The sequence below is a fragment of the Equus caballus genome, chromosome 30, assembly GCF_041296265.1.
Source record: "Equus caballus isolate H_3958 breed thoroughbred chromosome 30, TB-T2T, whole genome shotgun sequence".
Taxonomy (NCBI): domain Eukaryota; kingdom Metazoa; phylum Chordata; class Mammalia; order Perissodactyla; family Equidae; genus Equus; species Equus caballus.
In genome coordinates, this window is record NC_091713.1 from 21,024,339 (window position 1) to 21,049,947 (window position 25,609).

At 42.7% G+C, this 25,609-nt stretch overlaps 1 protein-coding gene across 3 annotated transcripts in view; it reads left to right on the forward strand.

Moving 5' to 3' along the window:
* The window catches only part of SLC30A10 (solute carrier family 30 member 10), a 45,874-nt gene extending 20,731 nt beyond the window's left edge, over window positions 1-25,143 (forward strand). The window contains exons 1-4 of one of the 3 annotated variants that reach the window (XM_001489145.5): window positions 6,871-9,547; window positions 10,224-10,301; window positions 17,111-17,350; window positions 19,660-25,143. In XM_001489145.5, coding sequence (XP_001489195.1) covers window positions 8,923-9,547; window positions 10,224-10,301; window positions 17,111-17,350; window positions 19,660-20,156 — 1,440 coding nt within the window. In that variant the 5' untranslated portion in view covers window positions 6,871-8,922 and the 3' untranslated portion in view covers window positions 20,157-25,143. Of the gene's footprint in view, window positions 1-6,870; window positions 9,548-10,185; window positions 10,302-17,110; window positions 17,351-19,659 lie in introns of those variants that run through there. The other 2 variants (XM_070255739.1, XM_070255738.1) reach the window with 2 other exon arrangements.
* Window positions 25,144-25,609: the final 466 nt, after the last annotated feature.

The window sequence follows — 25,609 nt, forward strand, 5'->3', positions numbered from 1 at the left end:
ATGGGAACTCTGTACTTGCTGCTCAATTTTGCTATGAACCTAACATTTCTCTGAAAAATAAAGTCTACTTAAAAGAATAAACAACCCCAAAGCGTAGGCATGCATTGGAACATCAAACGTCTCCAGAGGTCAGGCAGCTAACACAACAGAATGAGAGCAGTCGAGGCTTCAGACACATTTTCAAATGCGTGGCTTTCTCATCTTTCACATTTCCCCTTTTGATAGAGACACGGCTACAAGAAATAACTCCCTTTCCTCTTGTCTCTCTGATTTCAGGTCTTACCCCTCTCCCCCTGCTTACTAAGATCTAGCCCTCCCAGCCACGTTTTACTCCATGGTCTTCCATGACCATTCCACCAAAAGTTGCTCCACGGCCACTCTACGGTACAAAACAGTTTGAAAGCCACTGGAGCAGATGATTTATTTTCAAAATAGCCCTTATCATTACCTGACATTTTCTTTCTTTGCTCTCTTCCTTCCTCCCTCCCTCACTCCTTCCCTTCCTTCCTCCTCTTCCTCACTCCCTCTTTCTTTTATTCTTTGTCCATTCTTTCTTTTATTTCCTGTCTTCCTCTCTAGAATGCATGATCCACAAGAGCCAGGTCCTTCTCTGTCTTGTTCTCTGCTATGTCCTTATCTTAGATAAGGTGCCCAGAATATGGCAAATGTTCAGTAAAGATTTGTTGATGACCAGTGGCTCTCACTCCCCTGCTTGATCCTTCAATGGCTCCCTGTTCCCTTTCCTTGGCTTAGAAGACTTTCAGTAATCGGTACCTTGCTCACCCAAAGCCTCATCTCCTTCCACTCTACCATCTCAAACTCCATTCTCCAGGACTTGGCTCGTGCCATCCCCTCCTCCTGGAGCACTCCATGCCATCGGGCATATGGGCACCCTACCTAGAGCTGGGTGCCAGGGAAGGCTCCCTGAAGTGGCATTTGAGACCCAAGGCATGAAGAGGAGTTGGCACGGAGCAATGAGTTGGGTGCTGAGTGCTCCAGGAGGAGGGGTTGGCATGAGCCAAGTCCCAGAGAAGGGACTGGGCGAGATTACCAAAGGAATGAGCATAGATAGAGAGGAGTAGCAAGCCTAGGACTGAGTCTTGGGACACTCCAACATTTAGAAATTTAGAGGAAGAGGAACTACCCATGAGATGTAAGAAAGCCATAAGGGTGCGTTATTCAGTGGTCAAATGGAGAGAGTGTTCAAGAAGGAAAGCAAGGACTTCAGTAACAGATGTTGCTGAGAATTCCAGCTAGATGAGGCTATAAAGCCAATGGATTCAGGAATGAGAAGATCATGAGTAACCTTGACAAGGCCTTTTCAGTGGCACAGTGGAGATGGAGGTGGCATTAGAGTGGATGGGAGAGAGAAGGGAATTCCAGGAAGTAAAGACTGTGACAACTTTTTCAAGAGTTTTTCCTTTGGAGGGGAGCAGAGAAATAAAGTGGGAATAATTCCTCCAGCATTGGGGAGAAATCAAAGTAAGGGAAGGTCCTTTTTAATTTGCCATTTTATTTTAAGGATTAGATTTATATTTCTCCTGAGTTTTGAATGTGGAGAAAGGAGAAAACCATTCTTAGCGCTTCCTAATCAGCATAGGTTCTTGGCCAACTATTGACCGGGAGTGTCTGATTGGAAGTGACAAAAACCCGACTTATACTTGTTTAAGTCAAAAGAGAAAATTTATTGGTTCACATGATCAAGATGGAACTAGAGACCTAAATCCCAATAGAGTTCTCTTTCACTGTCTCTCATCTCTTCCTGCTTCCTTTCCTATTGCAGAATGAAGGACGTTGAGAAGAAAGCAGGAGGAGACATAATTACCAGGGGCTCTGAGTCACATCCTCACAGCTTAGTGGCTAGACAAGAAACAAAAGCTCTCCTCTTCTTGGGACCATTTTGAAAATTCCAAGAGAAGAACTCTGGCTCATCTTGGATCAAGTACCCATCACCTGAACCAAGCACCCTGGCCAGGGGATGAGGAACTAGGATTGGCTCAGCCTCGGTTACACACTCATGTCTGGGTCCAAGGGATCAGGGTATCTTACCAGCAGGAAGCAGGGAGGGGTTCCAGGCCACCTGAAACCTTAGCGGACCTATTTAAATTACTGGTGGTTACAAATACAGTGCTGGCTTTCTAGAACTCATGTTGATATATAAGTTCAATCCATGTATTGATACACACATGATACAACATGTTGATTGTTATAACAATAACAATGCCTTTTGTTGGTCTGTATATTTGTACCTTCACTGTCTTATTTGATGTTCAAAACTATATGCATTGGGGCCAGCCTGGTGGTGCAGCGGTTAAGTTCGCACGTTCCACTTTGGCAGCCTGGGGTTCGCCGGTTCAGATCCCGGGTGTGAATCTATGCACTGCTCATCAAGCCATGCTGTGGTAGGCATCCCACATATAAAGTAGAGGAAGATGGGCACGGATGTTAGCTCAGGGCCAGTCTTCCTCTGCAAAAAGAAAAAAAAAGAAAGAAAGAAAGAAAAGAGGAGGCTTGGCAGCAGATATTAGCTCAGGGCTAATCTTCCTCAAAGAAACCCCCCAAAACTATATGCATTAAGTAGTATGAAGTTCTTATTTGTGTTTTACAGATTAGGAAACTAAGGGCCAGAAATTTAGTGACTGATCTAAGTTATACAATAATTTAGTGTCAGAGGTCAAGAATCTTAGTTGTCCTCCAGACCTCATGTCAATATTCAACACAGCCCCTCATTCTGTGATGGTAATAAAGTTATGTCACCCAGTCCACTTACCCTGATTCTCTCTAGTCCTCTATTGTACCGTAATAGACGGTAAGGTCATGATGGATAGCATATGACAGCGGAGAAATAGAGCAATGATAGTGGAGAAGTTTGGAATTTTAGATTTGTAAAATATTTTATTTTAAATATTTTTATATTCACAAAGTATTTTGTTAATAAGTATTTTACATTTGTAATACACTTGCTTAATCAATAGCTAATGACTTCCAAGCTAATTAGAGTATTTGAACCAAGGGGAAATAGACGATCTTATAAACAATAGAGTAATCTAAATAGCTGTGAAGGAGATTCCACCATGTTACCTTCTAGAAGTCAACAACAGTTCTGGGAATGATGACAGCCAGAAGTGAACGAGAGGAGCCACTATTTGGTGATTATCTACTGAAGGCACCATGAAAGGCCTCCCACCGTACTCTCTCCTTTCATTCTCAAAACTGCTGTGTGAGACAGTGACATCTCTACCTCCAGATTATAGCTGAGGACATAGACGCAGAGAAGTGGCGTGACTTGCCCAGCTGCCTGTAACTGAGAGAGCCAGGATCGGATCCCAGATCCGAGTGGCTCCAAACCTACATGTCTCCACTACAGAACACTGAGCATTCAACCAGTGCCTTTGGCAGATAAAGGTAAAGGTATTTATTTATAGGTTCTATTTTAACTCATCCTATGCCCCAATTATTCCCATAATTTCTTTGGCAAACGGCCTTCTCATTTTCATATAGTCTAAAACTTAAGGTGAATCTAGCAGTGGAGAAATTTGCTGTTTGTGTGGGATTGTTTCTGATGGCATTAAACAGCACATGTGAATGCTTTTTGTAAATTATTAAATGATACAGGACTTAGCTTATAGCTAAAAACTATTATCAGGTTTAGAATCAATGTCAAAGGGGAGTCCCCCTGTTTCTCAGGACTTCTAGATCTTTTTGCTTCCATTTGAATTGGAAATGGTCCAAAAGCTAATTTTTTTCCTCCTATTCACCAAGCAGGAGGAACGCCACTCCAAATGCTATCATAAGTGATGAGGAATTTGGGCTGATAAGTGCTTATTATATTCCCAGTTCTTCCTCTACTCCTTTCCTCCTCTTCCCAGTAGCCATACCCCCTTTCACCTGCTTGTTCTCTCCAAACCTCACCCATAGCGTTTCCCCTTGAGTGAGGGTCTGGTGTGCCCTTGGGATCTGGAGATGGTAAGAAGCACACAGACCAGAACTGCAGTGCTCGCAAAGACAAGCTGAGCCCGAATAACATGGCCCCGTCACTGCTAAATGTATCAAGCAGCCCCAACCCATGGTCCCTGGTATGACATAAAAGCAATGTCATTCTTTTACACCCCTGTACTCAACTGTTGGTAACCTGGGTTCCTGTACTTTGTATATGTTGAAGAATTGTAATTTGAACTTCCTAGCTTAGTCTGTCTGGCTAAGACTGAGTGGCTTATAAACAGCAGAGATTTATTGCCCACGGTTGTGGAGGCTGGATGTCTGGGATCAGGGTGCCAGCAGAGTTAGGTGAGAACTCTTTTCTGGGTTCATACGCAGAGCCTTTTTGCTGTGTCCTCACATGGCAGAAGGGGCTAGGGAGCTCTCTGGGGTCTCCTGTAAGAGCACAAATCCCATTAGTGAGGGTTCCACCTCATGACCTAACATCTTCCAAAGGCCCCGCCTCCTCATACCATCCTGTGTGGGGATTAGGATTTCAATCTATGAATTTAGAGGGGACACAGACATTCGGACCATAACTCCCCTCCAGTTGCAGGAACTCGAAAATGTTTTATCTTATGTCTGCATAAGTTTCACCCCTCCTAAGATTACGTTGCAAACAAATCCTTAAATGTCTATCGTTTTCTAAAAGTAACTCTTATGTGAATCCTTTGGTGAAGGGAAATATTTCCCCCTCCCTAAATTGGTTCCAAGTCCGCCTGACTCCAAAGCTCAAATTATTAACTGCTCTGCTATTCTGCCTTTCCAGTTTTCTTAAACTGAGTGCAAATTTAGAATTTTTCAGAGTCGAGTCTTTTCTCAATAAGCAAGTTGTATTATTTGATATGATGGCGAGGCTTGTGTTCTGACCACTTCCTGGGCTGGTGCTAGGAGCAGACACCACTTTGCTGCAAGAATATGTGGCATTTCGGAGAAATGATGTAGGTGCCGCTTGGCAGGTTGATGGGCGCAGCTCTAAGGTAATCTCAGAGCTGCAACTCACAGTGCTGCTGAGTAGGTCCCCCAGCAACAGCCCATTCGAAGTCGTGCTGAGCACTGCCTGGTTTTTCTCTTTTTCACATCTTATGCCTCCATCAATAAAAAAATAGTGGTCACCTCAAGTCAAGAACCGCTTAAATTTAATGTATTCTGAAAAGCTTTGAATGATAAAATGCAGACTTTTGGGGTACAAACAGTACCTTTCTATAGCCGAAGTGTTACAAATATATATATTCTATAAATTCACTGATGAAGAACTGAGTTTGTACCCAAGATTCCTCAGCTATCTGGAGGAGCGATCCCCTTTTGGACCTGGGCTGATGGTGAAGTCTCCATCTTTTGATGACATATTTAAAATCTAGAGGCAGTTGCTACGGGGAAAAAGAGCTACCTCTTCTTTTGAATAAGAATTTGGTGCCTTGGACAAGATGTCCACTCTCTTCCCTGAAGGGAGCACCTTCTCTTGTCAAGTAGAACTAAAAAATGAAAACAAAAACAGCTGCTTTTTCAATTTCTGAAACAATAATGGTTTGTTAGTTTCTGAGTCAAACACCAGTGTAGAAAGAACTTTTAGTGTCATAATCTGACTTTATGGATGGTGGCACACTGAGTTCTGCACCTGTAAAAACTGAACTTAAAAAAAATTCTGGGGCTGCCTGGTGGCATAGTGGTTAAGTTTCCATGCTCCCCTTTGGTGGCTCCAGGGTTCACAGGTTCGAATCCCGGTGCAGACCTACATATTGCTCCTCCAGTCGTGCTGTGGGGGCGTCCCACATAAAATAGAGGAAGACTGGCACAGATCGTAGCACAGGGCCAATCTTCCTCTCACACACACACACACACACACACACACACACACATGCATACAATTATTTGTTTAGAACAAAAGTGTTAAAAATGATCAAATTAGTATAACGTGGGGGCAAAGAATGTACACTCTAAAATTTGATGCCTAGATCAGCTCTTGATTCTATCATTTCCAGACTGTGTGATCTTGGGCAAGTTACTTAAAATCTCTGGGTTTTAGATGCCTCACCTATAAAACAGTCCTTATTTTATGGGGCTATTATGAGGATGAAATGAGATGATGCCCATAAAGTGCTCAGCACAGGGCTGGGCAGAGAGTCAGCGCTCAGTCAACAAAAGCTACTGAAGCCCCATCATTTACAGCCATGTAGATGATGCAGTCTAAATTTTTGTCAGTTAACAGATTATATACGTATAACCTATGTATATATATATAAACTGTATATATATATATAATTGTAGTTAATCAACACATTTTTCTGAAGCGCATTTTGTTGACACCCTTAGCGTTTCTTAAAGGGAGGAACTAGCCCTGGGCAGTTCCTTGGACCCTGTCAGCTCCCTCCTCTGCTTCCTCAGCCACTGGCTTCCTAGTTCTATCAACTGTCCTCCGGGGGCAGTGACATAATTCTTGTTATCTGCCCTCGCTAAGGAGAATGACTTGGCATGAGTGATAGATTTCTGCTGACCTCAGCTTTTTCTTTCAGTTGTGAATGACAAAGAAATGCACTCATCAGGGACTCTGTTAGACTGTAAGTGATTTCCAAAAGGAGACTTCCAAAATTCTCTTATTGTGACTGCTTTGCTTGCTGTCATATGTTACAAGTTTCAGAGGTTTCATAGTTTGAAGACAGCATAAGCCAGAGACTAGGCTGGGAGCAGTGTTCTGGGGCATCTCTTGTATTAGAGTGTGTCATCTCTGGTTCGAGGGTAAGTCTGTCATGCATGTGCTGTAATACCAGTATACTAATACTAATACACTAATGATAATATTGGACCTTTGGACAACTTTGCCCTTCCCTCCTCCTCCCACCCCATCTCTTCCTGTTCACTCCACACGCCTTTTTTCTTCCTTTCTGCTTTCTTTCTTTTTTCCTTTGGTGAGAAAGATTGGCCCCAATCTAACATCTGTGCCAATCTTCCTCTATTTTGTATGTGGGATGCCACCACAGCATGGCTTGATGAGTGGTGCTAGGTCCACACCCAGGATCTGAACCTGCAAACTCGGGCTGCCAAAGTGGAATGCATGAACTTAACCACTACACGACTGGGCCAGGCCCTCTATTTTTTTTAAGCATTCAACTAACATTTATTGAGTGCTTAATATGTGCCAGACACTGTTATAATCACTTTACATTCATTAACCCATTTAATCGTCACAACAGTATGCGGATTAAATGCTTATTCCCTTTTACAGTAGTGAAAATCACTACTGTAAACCCAGACAATTAAGGAATTAGCACAAGCCCACACAGCACTGAAACTTTCATCAGCCTGTATCTCCTTACTTCTTTCAAATTATTGATCATTTTAGTACTAATTTTTAGAGAATATTTTAAATGATCAATTTCCTCAAGTTCTCTGTGTAGAGATATTTTCCTGGAGGCGGGCAGGGAATGCTTAACAGGCTCAGGTGGCACCCTCAGATCAAGGATATTTTAGCTTGATTAAGGACCTTGTCTGATCACTGAAGGTCAAGATCACATTTTACAAGGCTAAGGCAATAAATGGGCTAGAGTCAGAACTTTCGGCTGATGGATTCTGTGACTTTTTTGGAGCGAGACATTTTTATTCATTTCCAAGCCAAAAACAGATGTGTTTTTTCAGGAATGGCTAAAGTTCAGGGATTGGGGATGGGGGAGGAGAATAGAGATCAGCTTCAGATCCTTTTTGGAGTGAGACAACCGTATAAAACAAAAATAAGCCGTGAAGAAACCTGCAAGGGCTCCCCGCCCCCTCCCTGAACTGAGCAGCAGCAAACTCCCTTCTTCCTGGGGGGCTGTCCCGGGCCTCTCCCAGGGTCCTGAAGGCAGTTCTCTTCTGGACAACTTCCACTTGGAACACAGCCTGTTGTCAACATGAAAGGCTCTATTTGGAATAAACCTCCATGTAGGTCAGTTGACTGAACTGGGAATATCAGGTCATGCTGTCAGGGGTACATGGGGGTGAGCAGAATATTCTCTCCAATGGAGAAGGAGACAAGCACACAGAGGAGGCCTGCCCTGGCTTCTCTGGTGGCCAACGACGTGTGTCCACCATAGAGAAAATGCATTTCTGAGTGCTGGGTGGGAATGTCATGCTTACAAAAGCGTGATGTGCGCTCTCCTCCAGGGCTGCCTGCAGTTCACTCCGGGAAGGAGGCCTTGTGAGTGAAGATCCTAGAGATGGGGGACTGAGCCGATACTGTGACATGGCAGGTGGGGAGGTGACAGAAACGATGTGCCCTTCCGAAGGCTGTGAGCAAGAAGAGAGGGTAAAATAGCCATTGCATAGGTGGTCGTGGAGTGGGAGTGCTGAGGGAGGAATCTGCCCAAACTTCAGGAAATGGACAGCAGGAAACACCCTGGAGGGCAGGGTTGGCTGGGTTAGCGCTCCAGGGCCTTCCCGGGTTCACGGGGAATCTGTAAGGCACGCAGCGCCTGGGCACGTACGCACAAGTGTCCAAGTCCACAGAGAATACAGCTCACAGCGGTCAAAGTCATCGTCACTGAGACTGTACAGTCAGGGCGTTGGGGCATTGGCGATCCGAGTGATTGGAGAAGCGGGGGTCATTGGGTGACTCCCACCTCTGCTGTGTCCGTGAGGCGACATCCAGACACGCCCCCTTTTCTCAGCAGCTCCCCTCTCTGCCCAGTTCTGTCCTAGAAGGACAGACATAGGCCCGTGGCCACCCGCCCAGGGAGCCCAGGGCGGAGGACTGGACCCGGGAGGCGGCGTAAGGTCTTCAGATATCGCCGCCGCGGCCACTCCTTTAGACTCTGGCCGTGCAGAGCCTGGGGGCGCTCTGCCGCCGCCTTATAAACGGCCCAGCGCAGGCCGCCCGGGCCGGGAGGCGGGGACCGGGCATCGGCTGAGTCAGGGGCGCCCGCCTGCGCCCACCTGTTGCGGCGGCGCGGGGCGACCGGCGGTGGCGGGGACATGGGGCGCTACTCGGGCAAGACGTGCCGGCTGCTCTTCATGCTCGTGCTCACCGTCGCCTTCTTCGTGGCCGAGCTGGTCTCGGGCTACCTGGGCAACTCCATCGCGCTGATCTCCGACTCCTTCAACATGCTGTCGGACCTGATCTCGCTGTGCGTCGGGCTGACCGCCGGCTACATCGCGCGGCGCCCCAGCGGGGACTTCAAGGCCACCTACGGCTACGCGCGCGCCGAGGTGGTGGGCGCGCTCAGCAACGCCGTCTTCCTCACCGCGCTCTGCTTCACCATCTTCGTGGAGGCCATGCTGCGCCTGGCCAGGCCCGAGCGCATCGACGACGCCGAGCTGGTGCTCATCGTGGGCGCCCTGGGGCTGGCGGTCAACGTGGTGGGGCTGCTCATCTTCCAGGACTGGGCCTCCTGGTTCGCCTGCTGTGGCCGCCGCCGCCGCCGCCGCCAGCAGCAGCATCAGGAGCAGCTGGCCCAGGGCAGCCCTAGCGGCGCTCTCGGGGGTCTGCAGGGCACAGAGGGCCGGTGGCACGCCGGCCGGGACTCGGTCGTGACCCTCCGCGGGGCTTCGGTGGAAAGGAAGAAGGCGGAGGGGGCGACCGTGTTCTCAAACGTAGCAGGTGCCTTTCGGTTGCATCCTCTGGACCGCTTCTCCATCTTCCCTCCCCGCCCCAACTCCTCCCCCCCTGCCTGTCCTGGTCCCTTCCTCTTCACCCCACGCCTTGTTTTTTCCTTCCTGTCTGCTTTTTTTTTTTTTTTTTTTTTAAATCTGTTTCCTCTGCAGTCCAGCTTTAATTATCTTCTGCTATTTTACCATATTCCCCACGATTTCTTTCTTTTTTTTTTTCTTTCTCCCGGATCCTCAGGCTCCCCCCCGCCCCCACCCCATTCTCTCTGTTTATCAGTATTGATTTCCTTGGAAATCAGTTATTATTATTGGTCAACAGGAGCACTGCCACCCCTCCTCCTTTCATTAGATGCCATCTACACTTTATTTTTCTCCCTCCCCCTTCTGTCCATCCTTCTGCCCCCTTGGGAGTTATGGGTTTGGGGTGCAGGCGGGCTCCCACTTGCCTCTTTTTTCTTTTAACTTGAATGGAAGTGTGAATGAAGTCCAAAGGTGGATTACATGGCTTGTTTTCAGGCCAAAATAGACCATTCTGGGCTGTGTGTGTGGAGAGATAAGGGGTCTGATAAGCTAGGAGGAATTTAAAATAACAAAACTTTTTTTGAGTCCTTTGGTTTTTTTTGTTTGTAGAACTTATACACAACACAAGGTTTCTTCTTTGAATGCAGGTGATTCCCTGAACACCCAGAATGAGCCAGAAGAGACTGTGAAAAAGCAGAAAAAGTCCGAAGCCCTGAATATCAGAGGTAGGATTGACTTTGGGTCCATTTGAAATCTTTTTCAGTGGCACATGTGGACTGTGCTGTCCTCTTCATTTCTGTTTGCCTTTTCATAAGGTGGGTTAGAAAGTAGGCCAGTGACACGCAGAGACTATGACCCTAGTCTCTTGCCTAATCATTGCATCGATTCAGAGGGAGAAGCTAGTTGCTAATGATTTATCCTTGCTCCAGTTGGGTCCCTGCTAAAAGCTGCCTGCTCCAGAGTGTCACAGAGCAGTGGCATGATACAATTTTACTTGATTTTGCCCTGCTCTGGATATCGCTACATAAAATGCAGCCTATTTTAATTGAATCTCATTTTGAGAAAGGCAAGAAAAGAGTAGCTGGGCTGCTGTCCAAGGTGGCACTGGTGAATGACCCTCATTGCCTCAGTTATTTCTGCCAGAAATCTGCTTTTGTGATGGGTCTGGTGGCTCACTTGAATCTCCACTTCCATCCCCAAAGTGGGAGTTCTGGTGAGGTCTCTGGAACGCACATCATTAGCATCCCTTCTACCATGTGCTCAAGGTCACAGAACTGGGCAGAGGTCAGCCCAGGGAGTTCAGAGGTGCGATTCTCACCAGACACCAACATTGTCCACAGCATCTCTCCTTTCCAGCTTCTTGGACACAGACTTTGCTTCAGAGTGATTCAAGAGGGGTCAATCCCCAATCTTGACTGAGAATTTCAACAAAGATTATGCAGACTTTTACCTCTAGATGGTTTGGCGAAGCTGTCCTGGGGCTCAGATGGAAATAACGGAAAGAAAAACTCATAATGTGGGAGGCACCTTCATTTCTGAATGTCTCACATCTGTTTTACAAAGTGATACCCAGAATAGATCCATAGGGAAAATCAGAAAATAACAACAACAACAACAACACATAAGCTCCTCAAAATTTCTAAATGAATTAGTTTTAAAAAATTTAACCGCGATAGGGGAATTTCGAAAGAGCTTGGTGGTGAATCTTTTTGGAAAGAATCTGTAATGAAAAATCATTATCTTTTAATTTCTTTCCTTTTTAAGGTTCAGTTAAAAAATATATATATTGTAGGTTTTTAAGATGGACTTCACTATCATCACACTTTGTTCAAAGCACGTTCTGTCAATTATTCATTCTTTTTTTATTATTGAGGTATAATTAACATATTATATTAGTTTCAGGTGTACAATGTAATGATCTGATATTTGTATATATTGTGAAATGATCTTCACAATAAGGCTAGTTAATATCTGTCACCATACAAAGTTCTAATTTTTTTTTTGTGATGAGAGTTTTTAGATCTGCTTTCTTAGCAACTTTCAAAGATACAGTACAGTACTATTAGCTGTAGTGATTATGCTGTGCGTTACATCCCGATGACTTATTTATTTTATAAATGGAGGTTTGTACCTTTTGACCTCCTTCACCCACTTTGCCCACCCCCCCACTCCTCGCCAATCTGTTCTCTGTAGCTATGAGCTTGGTTTTATTTTTTAGATTCCATGTATAAGTGAGATTGTTAATTATTCATTCTTATGTTATGTTACAGAGAAACTGAAGAGGTAAGTGGAAAGAAGCAGAGAGGAATGAAGAATAGGTCCCAGTAGATATTGTGACTTTGTTTGGGAAGCATAGCCTAGGGAAACTTGTATGATCTTCTTAATTTTTAGTCAAAGCTGTTGGAGCTCCTGGATAGAAGTATGCCAGTGGTAAAATGCTGAGGCCTGTGGTCCACAGGGCCTGACAAAAGTGCGCCTCTAGCTTCCAATAGAGGTGAATAATGCAGTGGCTGAGATTGAGATTTGGGCTCAAGCTGCCTGGGTTTGGGTCCTGGCTCTGCCCCTTAAGACTATATGACTTTGGGCAAGTTCTGGAGCCTCTCTAAGCCTCCGATTCCCTCATCTTTAAAATGAGGATAATAAGAGTACCCACTTCATGGGGTGGTTGTGAGATAAAGCATGTGAAGTGCTCAGGCACATGAAGGAAACCAGCTACCATTTTTATGGCATGCCTAGTACTCTGTGCCGGGTACCATTCACGATTGAGTCATTTAGTATGAGTAACAATCTCATTACTGTCATTCAGAGAGTGAGTGGAATTGCTGGGTACACACCTGCAATGCTTCAGCTTGCTTACTTACTCACTCACCATCAGGTGAGCTCAGATCATTCCTGCTGCTTGTGATGAGTGCCCAGGTGATGGCTAACAGGGGCTTTTCCATATTTGGGGCTAAGTGTGAGGCTGGCTTCACCTTGGGTCATGTGTCCTCATCATGGAGCCACATTCTGGGGAAGGACCACAGAATGTTAGAGCTGGAAAGGCCTCAGGGACAATGGACCCCAACCCCTTCACTTTACAGATGAGGGAACAGAATCCAGAGAGTCTGGTGACATCCCAAGTCCCCTGGCTGGCAGCAGAGGCAAGGCTGGAATCCTGGGCTCCTGCTGCGCATTTCTAGCTCTTTCCATTATTGCACACTGCCTCTAGACTCCACGCAGGATGGCTTGCTGCTCCAGTGTCCACCGTCCACTGAATGGTGACGTTTCTGACATTTAAGCCACTGCTTTAGAAAGCAGGACTGTCCCCCCAGATCTACAATAAGGATTCTTTTGAATGAAAATCATTTCTTGATTTTCATTATTAGTTCTCTTATTCCAGTGAGGTAAAAATAATGTCTTCGAAGACACACACTCCATCTTCTACCACAAAGCGTAGTAAAAGCAGGCTCCTTAAAAATTCTCGTCAATGTGTTTTGTAGTGGTTGATTTTATTTGTTTATTTATTTAATTGAGGTAAGATTGGTTTGTAACATTATATAAATTTCAGCTCAATTTTATTTAATAGGATCAAACATGATACATTAAAAACTGTTGCAATGGAGTGTCAGAAAGACAATTAGGGACTGGCCCCATGGCTGAGTGGTTTAAATTCTGCACACTCTGCTTCAGTGGCCCAGGTTTGTGGGTTCAGATCCTGGGCACAGACCTACTCCACTTATCAGTCATGCTGTGGCGGCATCCGACATACAAAAAACAGAGGAAGATCGGCACAGATGTTAGCTCAGGGCTAATCTTTCTCAAGCAAAAAAAGAGGAAGATTGGCAATGCATGTTAGCTCAGGGTGCATCTTCCTCACCAAAAAAAAAAAAAAAGGCAATTAGCCCTTTCTATTTGGGTATAAATATAAATAGATGAATAGCAATCTTGATGTCGTTCGAAAATTAATCTCCTTTGATGAGATGTTTCTTTCTAATTTTTGTTTTTTTCCCAATAAGAAAGGTCTCTTATCCTTTCATAACCACTTGCTAATGCCCAGTGCTAATGCACCGTGTTTCCAGTTATTCAATAAAGTCAACAGCATTGATGGCTTTTCCAAGTGCCGGGACATGCATCAAATTTCAGCTTATGTCGAATGGCCAATTCATGTTATATGCCAGTTTCTTCTGAGTTTTATTTTCATCTAGAGACAGCAAGGGAGGGCCAAATGCTGAGGTGTCCCGTCTTTGCAAAGCTACCCTGTGAGCATTCTGACTAACCAGGCGATTGAGTTGTCTACCGAGTGGCAATCTCTGCCTCTCCGATCGCACTGCCCAATATGTCTTTCTGATTCACAGATGTGATCGCATCAGAGTCTGCTCAGACACCTGTACTGCCTCCAGAATAAGGTCCTAACACTGCTGACATTCAAAAGCTTGCTGTTCTGGTGCTAACACTCCTTTCTAGACATTTCTGCCCTTCTCTTCACCCTTCCACAGCCTTACCTTCCTGCCACCCGTTAACGGTCTCCCCTGCATCCACCATTTAACACACACTTAGAGCTAGGTGAGAAGTGCTCAGTCAGGTAGATCTGGGTTGAGTTCTGCCTCTACCTTGTACTAGCTGAGTGACCTTGGACAAGTAACTTAACCTCTTTGAGCTTCAGTTTCCTTATCTGTATAATGGAGATAATCACAGTATCAGCATCACTGTGTTGTGAGAGTTACATGAGTGGTTGGAACAGCTCGGAGGACCCACTCAACAAATGGTGCCCATTATTGTCATCAGTTCTGCGCACTTACTTCTCAGAGGGTTTCAGACATTGTTTCACGTGCTCTTCAGAACAAGCCCCTGAGAGAAGTGAGGCAGATGTTATAATCATTCCCATTTCACAGATGAGAATCTTCTTGCTTAGCGAGGTTGACTTTCACAAGGTCCGTGGCTCATAAAGGCTGTCCGGGTCTATGACTCCACATTTAGCGCACCTGTCTCCCACGTTGTCTGACAAGCGTGTCCTCATCTGCAGCCTCCCTTGAATTCTCTGCCTGGAACGTTGTTGCTGTTGAAGTCTGTCTCCTCTTCAGAGTCCTGCCCACATTGCCCACCTCTCGAGGAGCTTTCCCTTTACAGGGAATAATTCTCCCCCTTGGGGTTATTGATGCACTTGTCTCAGAATCCTGCCAATGGACTGTGGTCCCCAGAGGATAATGACAATGCCTTCTTCATCTTTGCATGAGAAGCCAGAAAACACATTGCCGTATTCAATCTCAAGAATTTAGTGAAATGATGCCTTAAGTACTTTTTCAAACTGAAGGTCTTGATAGTTTGGTTCATAAAATCAATTTACTAGAGTATGATCAACATTTAGAAAATTAACTAGAACTGAATGAAATAGAACAGAAAATGGTAATAAGTCATATGTAAGGATAGGTTTTATTTTTTCATGAAATATTTGTTTCAATGTGTATGCTAGGATGCAAGATATGATTTTTACTGTGGATTATTGAAAAATAGATCTGAAAGCTATTTTATGTAGTTGTTAGGGGTAGGTAGTGAGATTTCTCAGAAGGAAAACCTGAAATTGGAACTTAGGATTTGTATGAGGCAGAATGCAGTGGTTCTCTCGTCAGACTCCCCAGACTTATATTCTCACTCTAACGCTTTCTGGCTGTGTGATCTTGGACAAGTCATTTAGTTACTCTGTGACTTAGATTCCTCATTTGTAAAATGGAGACAGTAACCACCTTAGGGAGTCCTTAAGAGGACTTAATGTGTAAATACATGTAACATACTTAAAACATGCCTGGTGACAGCTGGCATTACAGTTATTATTAAGTAAAAGACAAGAGTTACTCTGTCTCATGGAGTTATGACTTTACTAACCATAAAATACAGTTGTATTGAGTAGCTGCATTGTAAACTTCATGTTGCTTGTAGTCTAATGGAGGAAACAAGGCTGACATGCAGAAACATTGAGAGAATAACGCATGTCTCAGGCAGTGAAAGTGATGTCAAGTGTGTGGGGGAACTATTTGGTCTTTCTATTTTTATGGTAATATTTTGTCCTGCCTTGAAGAGAGTTAAAGCTTCGATCTTCAGCTCCTTCAGTTCCTCCTGTGGGAATACGTCATGTAGACCAACTCTTGGGAACATTCTGAGTTTCCCTTTGTGGCTCAGGACAGGTCCCGGGGAGTAAGAAGCTCCTTTGGGGGTGAGGTGAGGGAAAAGGGGGCGCAGAATTGGAAAATGGGATCATTCAATGCATTTAGTAAACCAAGGTTCTATTACCATAAATAAACACTCAGCCAGAAGGAAATGTGGGGGTTCTTTTCATTCCTGTTTTTTAGTATGTTTACGGAATGTTATTTTACCTACGATGCTGCTTAGAATCCTAGAAGTGTTGCCAAGAGGAGCAATTAGCTCGACTAAAGCCCAAGGGAGACTGTTCAGTCGTTGCCATGAGTGAGTTGTTAGTATTTTGGATTATTATTAGTTCTACTGAGTGAATCTGTGGGATACTTTGAGAGACAAAGAAGACCTTTCTTAATCTATATGCTTTCTTCTCGAGCAGGGCTTGGAAACTTTTGAATCGCCCGGGGATCTTGTTAAAATGTACACTCGGATTCAACAGATCCAAGGAGGGGCCCGAGATTCTGCATTTCTCACAAGCTCCCAGGGGATTCTGATGCTGCTAGTCTGCAAACCATACTTTGAATAGCAAGATTCTGGTGTTGCATTCTGCATAAAAATACTTTGCGTTTATATTTTATAATCCTTCTGACAAAGCTTTCACCTAGTTCACTAAACCCCACTTTAGTCTGTGTTGTTTGCTGACAAACAACTGGACACCAGATCTTCTTTGCTAGGATTGCATGTTATCTGTATCACAATCAAAACCTTTCGAAACGGTCCCTTCATTATAGGCGTTGACAATTTTTGTTATTATCTGTAGAATTTTAATTTTATTTTATTGTGACAAATGGTTCTCTATTCAGTGGGACCACTGCTGGAGTCACTGTTCTGAGGCCTTCTTAAACAAATTGTGATTTAAATGACCACGAGCTAAGGTAGTAGTAGGCAAATGTGTATAAGGAAGGAAAATGGATCTAGATAGAGGCAAGAGCAGGAATCAAAAGAACCACTCTCATGACATATCTTAGTTGCTTCTCTTCTTAAAAATGTTTAAAGCAATTTAAAGCACAGACGTTTGTCTGAAAGAAAAAGAAACCATTTGCACAGCCTCTGTGTTCCAGCTTGGTGCCCTTGGACGGGTGGCAGCCATGTGGCACTATGAATGAGCACAGTCCTTTTTCCCACAGGCGTCTGCAGCTCAGAATCCTCCTGGATTGTTCTAGGTTCTCTGGGTCCTGGGATGGTGGCCTGGGCAACTGTGAAGCAGTTGCCATTTGTTTTTTCATTCACATCCATCTTGCTGTTTTAACCAAAAAGAAAACAAATAGCAACAGGTGTTCATAGACTTGGGAACCTGAGTCACTGAGTGTCGCATGGCTCCCCAACTTGGATCTGTGCTTTAATGGTCTTTCTTTCTTTCTGGCAGGTGTACTTTTGCATGTGATGGGAGATGCCCTGGGGTCAGTGATTGTGGTCATCACAGCCATCATATTCTATGTGCGTCCCCTGAAAACTGAGGACCCGTGTAACTGGCAGTGCTACATTGACCCCAGCCTGACTGTGGTCATGGTCATCATTATTTTGTCATCTGCCTTCCCACTCATCAAGGAGACTGCTGTTATTCTCCTGCAGATGGTCCCCAAAGGAGTCAACATGGAAGAGCTGAGTAAGTCGGAGAATTCTGATCTAGAACCACTGCCCACTTAATGTTCTTCAGGCTGAAGGGCCAGCGTCATTTCAGAGTGGTGTTTGCCGTATATATCCTGAAATACTTAAAATCACTAAGCAATAAAGACATCCATCACATGTGTTGTAGCCTAGTAAAATGCCTCACGGCTCCAAGAATCAAAGGTTCTTTGCAACCCATGATTCTCTGACTCAGCTGCAAATTTTTGAGAATGTAGCACTTGTCAATACCTACTCCTGGGTATTTACCTTCATGTCAAAGATTTATTTAAGCTCAAACAGAGCACTCTGCCAAGCACTTGATTTTTATTGTCCTTTTTCTGAAAACACAAATCATTCTTTCGTATTCTAGATCCTGCTATCTAGTTAATTGATTTTTATGAGCATGCAACTCACCACGGCTCTTATAACACCGTAAAAAGGGCCGTGTTTTAAATTCACATCATTCATGACCTCATTCAGTAATGAAATCTGTTTCTTTGCTTTGCTCAAACAGAAGGTCAAACTCTCTCTCTTTCATGCATGTTTGCTTTTGTGCTGTCTGTCATTGCTTCACCAGGGAGCCAGTGAACATGAACTAGAGCCCAGGTCCACGATGAGGCTGAAAGTTGAAAGACCTTATTTCATGACAAATACCTGAAATTAGCTTTGAATTGTTCTTAATACATTGTCTGGCTGTGGCTAGACTTGCTCCTCTGAAGCCGTGACGTACAGAATGATGGCATCGTCTTTGCCTTCTAGGAGCTTGTTTCTCAGTTGAGGAAACAAGATAAATCATATACAAAACAATTTGTGACCTATACTGGCTTATATTGACTTTTAACACAATAATATATATATTTAAAAAGAGATATTAAAAATAGTAATAAGAATAGCAACACTTTCATGGCATTTACTACATGCTAGGGCTTTTTCTAAGTACTTTACTTGTATTAACTCATTTTAATACTTAAAATAATCCTGTGAGGTACTGTTATTCTTATTCCTAATTTAGGAAACTGAGGCAGAGAGGAGCTAGGTAAATTGTCCAAGGTCATGCAGGTAGTAGATGACTAAACTGGGATTCAAACTCTAGCTGTCTACAGGGGTTTTGCTCATAATCACCATTCAATACCATTTCTCCAAATACACCCTCATTTTAGAAAGTATGGAAAATGCAGAAGAGTCAAATAGTAGAAATCTCTCATAATCTTATCACCCAGAAATGACCACCCTTAATATTTTTGTACCAAACATTCAATAAAACAAGACTTTATCTGCCTTAGAAAATTTTTGTGTGTATATACACTGACGTTTTGTAAAAAAAAAGAAAAAAAGTTCATGCCATATATACAGTTTAGCTATTTGCTTTTTTTCCTAAAAATACTTATATGCCTTTTCTCATATCCTTAAGTATGCAACTTACTTGTTAACAGCTGTATCACATTCTATTATATAACTGATTTAACTATTTCCTTGTTGTTTCCATTTTTTCATTAATACAAAGATTGTTGCCCAAACCATTCTTGTACATAAATATTTGGCTATTTCTTTTAGATTATATTCTTAGTACTAGAATTGCTGGTATAAGTTTTTGATTCATATTGCCAAGTTACCCCCTCTCAAAAAGGCATCCTAGTTTAATAAAGAAGATGTGGTACATATATACAATGGAATACTACTCAGCTGCAAAACAGAACAAAATCATTCCGTTTGCAATAACATGGATGGACCTTGAGAGAATTATGTTAAGTGAAATAAGCCAGCAAGAGAAAGATAATCTGTGTATGACTCCACTCATATGAGGAATTTAAAACTATGGACCAAGAACAGTTTAGTGGACACCAGGGGAAAGGTGGGGTGGGGGGTGGGCACAAAGGGTGAAGTGGTGCACTTACAACATGACTGACAAACATTAATGTACAATTGAAATTTCAAGAGATTGTAACCTATCAATAACTCAATAAAAAAAAACTGGAAAAAAAAAAAGGCATCCTAGTTTATATGCCCATTAAGGTGTCCATTCTCTTGTAAGCTCAACAACTCTGGGCATTTTTTTGGTTGTTAAACTTATTTTCTTGAATTGCCTTTTATGGGTTAACAGTGTATAGTGTAGGAATTCAGAGAGGAGAAAGAAGATTATGGGAAAATGTACCTGTCTAGGTATAGCTATTTTTCTTCCTGTTATTCTCAGTAAATACATCATTTTGGTGAAACTGCTTAAAGGGTCCATATCTGTCCTGTGGTGAGTGGTCCCATGTGTTACTTACAGCTCTCACTTTGGCTATTGTTCGCTCTTCTCTATTCTAGTGAGTAAACTCTCCAACGTGCCCGGAATCAGCAGTGTACATGAAGTGCACATCTGGGAGCTTGTAAGTGGAAAGATCATTGCCACCCTGCACATCAAGTTTCAGAAAGACGGGGACTATCAGGATGCCAGCATCAAAATTCGAGAAATCTTCCACGAGGCAGGAATCCACAGCGTGACCGTACAGTTTGAGAAGGTGGACGTGAGGGAGCCTCCAGAGCAGGGGGACCTGTTGCTCTGCAGCTCACCCTGCATCTCCAAGAGCTGTGAGAAGCAACTGTGTTGTCCCCCTAGGCCTCTGCCTCTGGCCCATGTCAATGGCTGTGCTGAGCACAATGGCGGTCCCCCCCTAGACACACACCAAAGTGACAGCCTTGGGAGACAAGAAACCACAGAAGTGACTATTGAAGTATCTTTGGACGGCTCTCTGAGTGAGCACGGACAAGCTCTTAGCAAAACTCAGGAGGACCAATGTTATGTCAACAGCACCCATTTTTAATCTGGTACCCACATAAACAGACTGTATAGACAAGACTCTTTGAAACTACTGGCTTGGCTTGGGAAAGCGCTTTGTGGGTTGTAGACACCGACCACTCACAATGTGCATGCTCTGTGTTCAGTAAGAGGTTGGCTGTTTGGGATGTTAGTTGAACATGTCTCTTAATTTTGATGTGACGGATAACCTCTTTGCACTGTCCTGGGTGTCTCAAGCTGCTCTTCTACAGTTTTAGTTTGAACATTTATTTTCGGAAGCAAACGGCACTAGTCTATAGATCAGGGACATTGAAGGCTGGGCCTCAATGGCTGTGGACACAAGGATTCAAGGTAGTGTTTGTTTTAAACTGATTAGAACTCCTAGCTGACTCTCAGGTGAGGTCATAGCCAAGTACATAAAAAAACAAAGAACATTAAGAACCATAATAGCTATATTTTCCCCCATTCCACTGGAAGGAAATGCTTTTTGACTACCTCTTCATTTCGTGAGGTGGAGAGAAACTACTATTTACTTTCTGCTGTGAACTGAATGTCAGCTATAGGGTGTTTCAAGTGTTTAAATACATAAAATATTTTTTTTCCCACTTGGAAGTGTGGAAATATTTCTACATCCTTAAATATGACACAAGTGTGTATATACTGTTTTTTTTTTGGGGGGGGGGGAAGATTAGCCCTGAGCTAATACCCACCTCCAATCTGCCTCGTTTTGCTGAGGAAGAGTGGCCCTGAGCTAACATCTGTGCCCATCTTCCTCCATTTTATATGTGGGACATCTGCCACAGCATGGCTTGATAAGCGGTGCATAGGTCCGTGCCTGGGATCTGAACTGGGGTACCCCGGGCTGCCAAAGCAAAGCGTGCGAACTTAATTGCTGTGCCACTGGGCAGGCCCCACGTATATACTGTTTTTTAAAGTCAGTCCAGTTGGGACTGTCTTCATTTATTGCTTCATAATGACTTACTTATTTGTCTAAATTTCCTTTGAATCTTCTTTTATATGATCACATTGATCTATGAGCATTTACCAGGAGAGAATGAGTATATTCCTGGGATTGAATATACGGCATTGAATATTCATTCCTGCCAAAATAATAAGCTAGATTGACTTTTCTTTAATTAGACATATTTTAAAGTATTTATTATTGTTGCCAACTAGTAACTTGATGGGAAAGTGTATGTACAAGGGAGAAATGAGCATTAATTTAATTGCTGCCTTTAATGTGTTTTGAGGAGGTAACACTTTGCTTTTATGTTTTTGACCGACATTACCAAGTTCAAATAAATTGATTAGAATCTGGTTTGGATCCATAACCAACCTATATTAGTATTGGAGAAGCATCTGTCGTGTACTTAACAAATTGTTTAGGCAGTGATATATTTTTCTTGTTTTCTTGGTAAGGAAGATTGGCCTTGAGCTAACATCTGTTGCCAATCTTCCTCTTTTTGCTTGAGGAAGATTGTTGCTGAGCCAACATCTGTACCAGTCTTCCTCTGTTTTTTCGTATGTGGCATGCCACCACAGCATGTCTTGATGAGCAGTGTGTAGGTTCGCTCCTGGGATCCGAACCCATAAACCCAGGGCCTCCGAAGTGGAGCACATGAACTTAACTACTATGCCACTGGGCCAGCCCCAGGCAGCGATATTTTAACTAGAACAGTCTCAAAATAGCTATGAGAAAATAAGAGGCCCCTCACTAGGGAACTAGAATCTTCTTTGATGGGTTGCCAGTCTAACTGAAAATGATCATCTTTTAGGCTCTAAGCATTGAGTCCTGTTTAAAATCTGCATAGAACTCATCAGAAATGCTGGATTGGTAATGGAAAAAGCACTCACGTTTTTCAGCACAAACGCCATTTTAAAAAAGGTGTCTTAGGCTTAAATTCAAAGGCTGAAATAAGTAAGCAACCAAAATCAGTAGGATAGGAATTTTTTTACTCCTTGAAAATTTATTATGTGAGTTTAAATTGGCCACGAACTAGGTAAATAGAAAAATGCCCACATATGTTTTTATCCCAGGAGTACGTTGAACTAGGCTATATATATTGTGTAACTTAAAAGAGGATAAGATATAAGACAAAAATTTTGCTCTTAACGTTGAAAGTATGGCACTCACAAAAACCAGAGGATTCTCTGTGACACTCACCATAGGGATATATGGACCAAATACTCCTAGATAAATGTTGGGTGAGACGCCTTAACTGGAGCCAAAGAAGAAATTTGTCTCTCACTTCCAAATTTGAAGGTCTCATTTGATTTCACATCATTCTGCTTCTGTTAAAAGGGAAAAATTATAATTTTATAGTTTTTGTGCCACTGGCTAAAGGAATGCATATTCGCTTACCTCCAAATAGTGTTCTTTAATCTCGAAAGTATTTTTCTGGAAAGGAAAAGGCACTTCATCACAATATAGTTAAATCTCACTTCAGAAAAGTATCTTGATGGGCATTTATGAACATACCAAATTATGGAGCAGAGTCCATGTGAAATAATACCTTTTTAAGACAGTTTGGTGAGTGCATTTAATAATGTCCAAACAGGCTGATTAAGTGCAATATTTTTGTATTGGGGGAAGTGGTTGCATTTGTCACTCAGGCACCGTGATGCCTGCTGGCTGGTGTTTTTATTTGGGTTTTACTCTTTGTTTAGTTGTCTTGCATTTTAAGCCTTCCAAGGAAATGCAGGAGTTTTCTTTTGCCTTTTGAATCAGCCCTGCTTGGTGGCAGTAGCATCTGATGAACAGTTGATTTGAATGCTATTTTTCTCTGTGATGAGAAAAATATTGTCACTCAGTTTACTGCTCCTGGGTGCTTAGGCTAATTCCAGAAAATTCTCTCTTTTTTTTTAGGGACTGAAAATAATTTTTAAAAAGTCTGGGGCGTCCTCTGAGTGTCAGGTCAGGACTACCCATCCTGTATGCTCACCTGAAAGACAGGGCTGGCATTTTCCACTGCCCTCTGTCTTTCCATTTTGATAGAGTCCTTTCTACTTTATTTCAGCACCAGCTTTAGCAAGCCCTATGTCTGCTTTAATTTTCCAACTTTCAACTTCATTTTTGAAAATAGAGGTTAACTTTTTTTTCATGATGTTTGGCCATTATGAATATCCATAGGGCTACCAGGCTCCATTGTTGACAGAAAAAAACATATTATCCTTCAGATTTTTTGATAAAATATCAATAAAATAGGGAGACATTGTTTAGGAAGAATTAAAAATGTTCTCCATATTTAGTTACAATTTTTTTTTTTTTGCCACCAGCTGGCCAGACTCTAGTGGGGGTCAATCAGGAACCCCAAAGTTCAGAAGGAATGGGTGCTCTGAATGTCAAAGAAACCACTGAGGCAGATTCTGGATTATAACAAGGCAGCTGCCCTGGGAGGTAGTAAGAGCTTTTGTTATTCTTCCTTAATCTTGGCATTATTGATGTTTTTGAACTGGATAATTCCTTGTTGTGTGCATTGTAGGAGTTTTAGCAGCTTCCCTGGCCTTTACCCACTGGATGCATCTCTACAAGTTGTGACAACCAAAATTGTCTCTAGACATTGCCACACGTCCCCTGGGGGCAAATTCGCCTCTTGTTCCGAACCACTGACTTAACCTAGAGATAGTTGTAGGATATTGTTGATGAAAGCACTTCCAGAGCTCAATAATTCTTTGAATATAATCCACTCTGCAGAATTCACTCTGTAAAAAAATATTTTTCAAGGCGAGATCAAACTATTCATAAAAATTACAGTTGTCTCTACATAGGAACTTTGGACATTTAAAGAAAAAAATATAATTTGTACGAAAAAGCCCTTACAAATCTGATGATACAGTTCAGCCATTATACCACTGAAGGAAGCGAAGAAAAAAGCAATTGCTGTCACCATTCTGTGATGATTTCTTCAACTCATGAATATCCCCAATTTGATGACCCCACGCCAAGCTAAGACTGGATAATATCAGTACAATTGATTCTTGGGGTTAAGGTGTTTAATTCTCCACCGATTTTGAACTTCATGATGTTTCTTGTTATTGACAAGCTCACTTTAGTGCTAATGATAAGTTCAGATGTTAAAACAAATTCTTTGACATTTACGGCTAACTTAATCCGTTGCCAAAACATATCCATTTTTTCCAGGAGGACAAAATACATTTCCTGCTTTAAAATTATCCTGCTTTTAAATAGATCTTCACGCTCTTGTGATTAAAGACTACAACAACAGACTGGTTTAGAAAAAAATGGGGAAACACGACCTGATTTGGGTTTCGAATTTAGATTGAGTGATGAATATCCACTACGTGCCTCTTCCGTAGCTCTGTCATTCATCAGATAAACTGTCTCCTCTTTGTGCTTCTGAGTGTATTTGCACGTGAATAGCTACAGGAATGAAGTAAGAATGAAGTAATTGAATCAGGAAACTAGCTGCTCAAATGGAGCTTGAATTGGACCATAATCCTCACTGCAATCTAAATGTTCTCATGAATTGGAATTTAGCTAACGCACGTGTGTCATTTCCTGGAGCATCTCTTTTCAGATGTTTTATTCTGGACATTTTGTTTACATGAAACTTTCTTGAATGTTGCTAGATGTATCAACTCTCTCCTCTTGGTTCAAAGCCAGGCCAGAGACACTGAACCTGCTCTGAATTCTAATGGGAGTAATCCAGAAGAGATGATAATTTTCAAGGGGGTAATTTGCAAGACCTTCCTGGAGGTCTGAAGTTATGTTACAGTATTTTGGAGTTCTGTTGCCTAAAGTCTTCCATTTCTCTTCATAGGCGATTTTGCCAAGCTATAATTGTCACATTTGGGGGAATTATTAAATCTCTGAGATATGAAGTTTAAATAACTCATTACTAATTGCACATGAAACCCCCCAGTAATGTGTACACATATGCACACCTTTAAAAGTGAAAAATGTTCATTGGTGCTGTAAATAAAAAATTTTAAAAAGAAATTTATGACCAAGATGTTTGTGGAAATTAAACAGATAATTCAAAGTGGCTGAACTCATTTTGTCTTTGTTACTGACTTGAGTCAATTTATTACTCAGTAACTCTGTGGGTTGGTTTTAATAATTTGGGACTAATTCTGTCTCCATTTTGCTGTTCTCTTCATCACACCCCTTCTGCCATTCTCCACCAACTACATTGTCACAAGGCCCTTCTTGGCAGAGATGTCACAAATTGATCTAGCTGCCATAGTTACTGTAACCTGGACTAACCTGGTTTTCTCATGGAGTCTATTTGGCCCTGGGCTACCCAATAGGGTTTGTGCGGGAGGGGAGCTTCTAGGATTTAGGGAATGGTGGAGAGGCTAGCATTACTTTGGAGAGAGCCTATAGATTTGGGAAACCCTCCAATGAGCTGACTGTCATCTTTATGAATATTGAAAAAAGGGAAGAATTTTCTAGTTCTTTCAATGGTCTTTTATTTTATCAATCAATCAGCTGATTAATCAGCATATACTTACTGT